The sequence below is a fragment of the Sturnira hondurensis genome, unplaced genomic scaffold (assembly GCF_014824575.4).
Source record: "Sturnira hondurensis isolate 20B ecotype Veracruz unplaced genomic scaffold, ASM1482457v3 Scaffold0021632, whole genome shotgun sequence".
In the NCBI taxonomy this organism is placed as follows: domain Eukaryota; kingdom Metazoa; phylum Chordata; class Mammalia; order Chiroptera; family Phyllostomidae; genus Sturnira; species Sturnira hondurensis.
In genome coordinates, this window is record NW_028094263.1 from 2,664,678 (window position 1) to 2,669,321 (window position 4,644).

Here is a 4,644-nt window from a genome sequence, read left to right on the forward strand (position 1 = left end):
ACTGCTTGGGTGCAGTCCACAAAATAAAATCAGTTATTTGCACAGGATTGCCACGAGTCTGTGCACATTTTAAATGTATTAAAATATTTTGTATTTCGCAACAAAGTTGTTTAATTTTGTCATGTCTTTTTAAAAATGTCCCTCTTTTCGATCGCGGTTCGATTCCCAGTCAGGGCACATGCCTGGGTTGCAGGCCAGTTCCCAGCAGGGGACTCACGAGAGGCAACCATGCATTGATGTTTCTCTCCTTCTCTCCTTCCCTTCCCCTCTAAAGATAAATAAATAAAAAAATTTTAAAAATCCATTCCCAAAGCCAAGATTTGATAATAAATGTAATCACAAAAGGTCTGAAAAAAAATAAAATGTCCCTCCTTTATTTTTCACAATTTTATTTTTTAATGGCAAAATTGCCTTACGGCCAATTAGATCTGTGGTGAAAATGTTTGCAACAAAAACATTTGCAGGAAAGATGCCTAGAGGGCAAAGATGCTGCAGCAAAGGTCCCCAGACCCGCCAAAGGGACGAAGAGACGTCTCCCTTTCTCTCATGTTGTTTTCAAATATAATAAAATCTAGTGAGAACTTCATGTTTGGTGTCTTCAATTATTGCAAATTTTCTAATTTGTTGATTTTAGAGAGGGGGAGAGTGAGAGAGAGAGAGACTGATGTGTCGCTCCATTTACTCATGCATTCATTGATTGCCTCTTGCACATGCCCTGACCAGGGGTTGAACAGTCACCTTGGCACATCGGGATGCCCTGACCGAGGCAGCAACGTTGGTTATAGGTGATCTAATTTTCACTATAGTCCTGCTATTCCAGTTTGCATGGGCCCAGTCCTGAGAGGTGGCTCAAGTTCAGATTCAAGTTTGTGAGTGGGCATGGCTGAACCCACCTAGACCTCAGGATGGTCTGTTCTGTATAATTGCCATGACCCCTGTATAGAATAGAATAATTTCTGTCTTCTTCAGAAAAACTGGGGGTTCTAGAAGAAGTGGACTCACAAGAGTCGATTTGGGAGGGTTAGTAAAGGAAACAGAAAAACTCAGATTTGTGAAACAGAGTAGTTTGCATCTTCTGAATTACCCCACAAGGCATAGTAGGTCCCAGCAGAGGGAGGGGCCTCGAGCAGCTTCCCCAGTGGGTGGGGCTCCCTCTCCCACTTCTTTTCCTTCTGAGAAAATTTAGAGCCTGGAGGAGGCCCCTAGGGTCCTGGGCTTTCTGGACACTAAACTTGAGTGGAAGTGGGCCAGCACCAGGGTGAGTTTCCTGGGCTTCTTGGAACATAGTAGGACTGCAGGGCAGAGAGGCATCTTCACACAGGCCAGACGTTTTCGGGATTCAGAAATCCCACACCTATGGGTTCGACTTCCTGAAAATTCCTTAGAGCTCAGAAAAGGGGAGGGAAGGACTCTCTTTTCCCACTGAAACATCAGGACTTTACAAGATCCTCTCCCGTCCCGTTTCAACTTCTCTCTTTCCCGCTTTGTGCTGCCGCCCCCGGTCTCCTCTTTCTGGCTCTGCCCCTCTCTCTGATGTATGTCTGCGTGTCTTCTCCTTGTATCTCCTTCCTCGCCCTTAAACGGAAATCCAGAGCCCCTCGCACAGGCCCTGTCGAGAAGCTCCATTTCCCACTCAGGTTTAAAAGTTTGGGGTCCCAGGCTCCAGATCTCATGCCTCCTTCTTTGGAACTCTGTCTTTCCTTCTGTTCTGCCCCAACCCAATCCGGGAATCCTCTGGCCCCGTAGCTGGGGTCCCTGGGAAAAGGGCATCCCAGGCACTTTCCTGGACCAGGCGCAGCTTATGACTGTGCATTCAGGATGGGAGAAGGGTCTGGGGTGAACTGGGATGCCAGCACCCAGGGCCCAAAGCCAGGGGCTCTCAGAAATACCATTAAATCCCCATTTCCTTGCCTCCGCTGGCTCAAGCGCACTCTCAGGTCCCCCTTTCAGGCCTCGGGGCCTCCTGGACCCACCCCCGACTCCCCTTCCCCCAACAAGATGGACACTTTATTGGGAGAGCTTTATTCTCTCGTTAAACCTGCCAAAGCACAGGAGACAGAGCCGGGGAATGAAAGGAGGCGACGGAGGTGGGGGCAGGCTCCACGTCCCCTCTTCCTCCGCCTCCCACTTCTCTCCCCCCGCGCCCCCCAAAGCAGTGAAAGGGACACCTCCTATCTTCTCTCGTTTTCAAACAGGAGGGGGGGGAGGGAAAGAGGGAGGGAAGGAGGGAAAGGGAGGGAGGGAGAGAGACGGAGGGAGGGAGAGAGAGAGAGAGGAGGAAGGGAAGAAGGAGGGATAGCGGGGAGGGAGCGGGCAGCGCGGGGGTAAAGTATTTTTGCAATTTCTGCCTTGAGGATTTTATTAGCTTCTCTCCCGCGGCCGCAGCCAATCAGCGCGCGAGCCGGGCACCTGCGCCTCCTGCGTCAAGGCTGCCAAGCCGAGCGGAGGCTGGCGCCCTTCGAGCTGGGAGAGGTTTAAAACGCTTTGGCTTCCCGGGCCTGGGTTGGGAACGCGAGCTGGGTGCCCCCAGCATCCCCCACTCTCAGCACCCCATGAGCCGACCCTCGGACCCATGGAGCCCGGCAATTTTGCCACCTTGGACGGGGCCAAGGATATCGAGGGCCTGCTGGGAGCAGGAGGGAGTCGGAATCTGCTCGCCCACTCCCCAGGGACCAGCCACCCAGCGGCGGCGCCTACGCTTGTGCCGGCGGTCAGCTATCCCTCTCTGGATCTGCCAGGCTCTGCGGAACCGCCAAAGCAGTGCCACCCATGTCCCGGGGTGCCCCAGGGGGCATCCCCGGCTCCGGTGTCTTATGGCTACTTTGGAGGCGGGTACTACTCCTGCCGAGTGTCACGGAGCTCTCTGAAACCCTGTGGCCAGGCAGCCACGCTGGCCGCCTACCCCACGGAGACTCCCGCGGCCGGGGAGGAGTACTCCAGCCGCCACACCGAGTTTGCCTTCTATCCGGGATACTCGGGGCCCTACCAGCCTATGGCCAGTTACTTAGACGTGTCGGTGGTGCAGACGCGGGGCGCCCCGGGAGAGCCTCGCCACGACACCCTGCTGCCTGTGGACAGTTACCAGCCCTGGGGCCTCACCGGTGGCTGGAACAGCCAGATGTGTTGCCAGGGAGAACAGAACACACCGGGTTCCTTCTGGAAAGCCACATTTGCAGGTAACCGGACTCACTATTCTGGGTGCCCTTGGTGCCAAGCACTGGGTTGCAGGCCCTGCTGGCATTTGGCTGGGAGGGAGTGAGGGGAGTCTTGGGGCTGGTGAGGAGGACCTGTGCTCCTCTTCGGCTATTAGGACTGTGAAGGGAGGGCCCAGGTCATTGGAGAGCCTGGGTGGAGGCCCCCCAGGGTCTGTGTGAGGGGCCGGAGGTGGGTGCCATCTGCCACCGAGGGCCGCCAGGACCCTTCACATCCCTTACAGGCCTTGTGACAGGCCTCTCAGTATGTCTGAGTGTTCGGCTCTCTTTGCTGTTTGATGGGGCTCAGGGTGTCTCTACCCAGCAGATCCCAGTTTAATTCTACAAAAGGCTGAATAACTCTCATTCCAGTGTGTGTGTGTGTGTGTGTGTGTGTGTGGGCGTGGGGTGGAGTGGGAACAGAGATATTGAAAGTTCTGCAAAGAATACAACCCCTCGCTTTCTCTTGGAGGAGTTTTTCAGAAACCTAAAAGAGAATTTAGGTTTCTGGCAGTCATAATTCAGGTATGTGCATTGGTATGTGTATGTGTGTTGGGAATGGGGGCAGAAATGCATTCCCTCCTGAACAGAATTTGCCTGTAGAATCTATAGGAGTGGCTGAGAGTCTGAAATGCATGTGACCTTGGGCAAAGGTCTGGCTGTGTGATGGGTGTGTTTGCAGACTTGTAGGTGTAAGGACATTAATGGGTGAGGTGGCCTAGAGGAGCCTGCTCTTTCCAGGGCTGAGAGGTGATCAGGAAACCAGCCAGAAGCCCAGATGTCCCTGGGGGCTTTGAGGCAGCAGCAGTGCATGTGTGCCTGTAGGGTGACCTGAGAGCTCCTTCACGATGACTTAATGTGTGGGGCCTGGGCCTGCACCTGGGCGGGGGTCTGAGCGTGTCTCTCCCTCCCTCTTCCGCCTCGCAGACTCAAGCACTCAGTACCCTCCGGAAGGCTGCACCTTCCACCGAGGCCGCAAGAAACGCATTCCCTATAGCAAGGGGCAGTTGCGTGAGCTGGAACGAGAGTATTCAGCTAACAAGTTCATCACCAAGGACAAGAGGCGCAAGATCTCCGCGGCCACCAGCCTCTCAGAGCGCCAGATCACCATCTGGTTTCAGAATCGCAGGGTCAAGGAAAAGAAGGTCCTTGCCAAGGTCAAGACCAGTGCTACTCAGTGAGGGACCTCCCTGGCTTGGGGAGAGGAAGGTGGGAGGTATCCTGGGGAGGACAGGAATCTGCCAGGGAGAGGCTGAGGCCTAGGACTCTGCTGAGGGGCCCCCAGAGATGACACTTTTCAGGCCCCTGCTCCTGTGCTGTTTCTCACTGTACAGCCTGAGTGCCTCCCCTATGTCCCAGGAAGCCAGCAGGGCCCAGAGTTACAGCCTAGTCCACCAGAGGGACACCACCCAAGGGACCTGTCCCAGTTTAATCATTCATCCTGACAGTGGTG

At 54.4% G+C, this 4,644-nt stretch overlaps 1 protein-coding gene across 1 annotated transcript; it reads left to right on the forward strand.

Moving 5' to 3' along the window:
* The first annotated feature begins 2,572 nt into the window (after positions 1-2,572).
* Positions 2,573-4,372, forward strand: HOXB13 (homeobox B13). The gene is made up of 2 exons (XM_037033152.1): positions 2,573-3,176; positions 4,119-4,372. The coding sequence occupies exons 1-2, from the start codon at positions 2,573-2,575 to the stop codon at positions 4,370-4,372; spliced, it is 858 nt and encodes a 285-aa protein (XP_036889047.1).
* Positions 4,373-4,644: the final 272 nt, after the last annotated feature.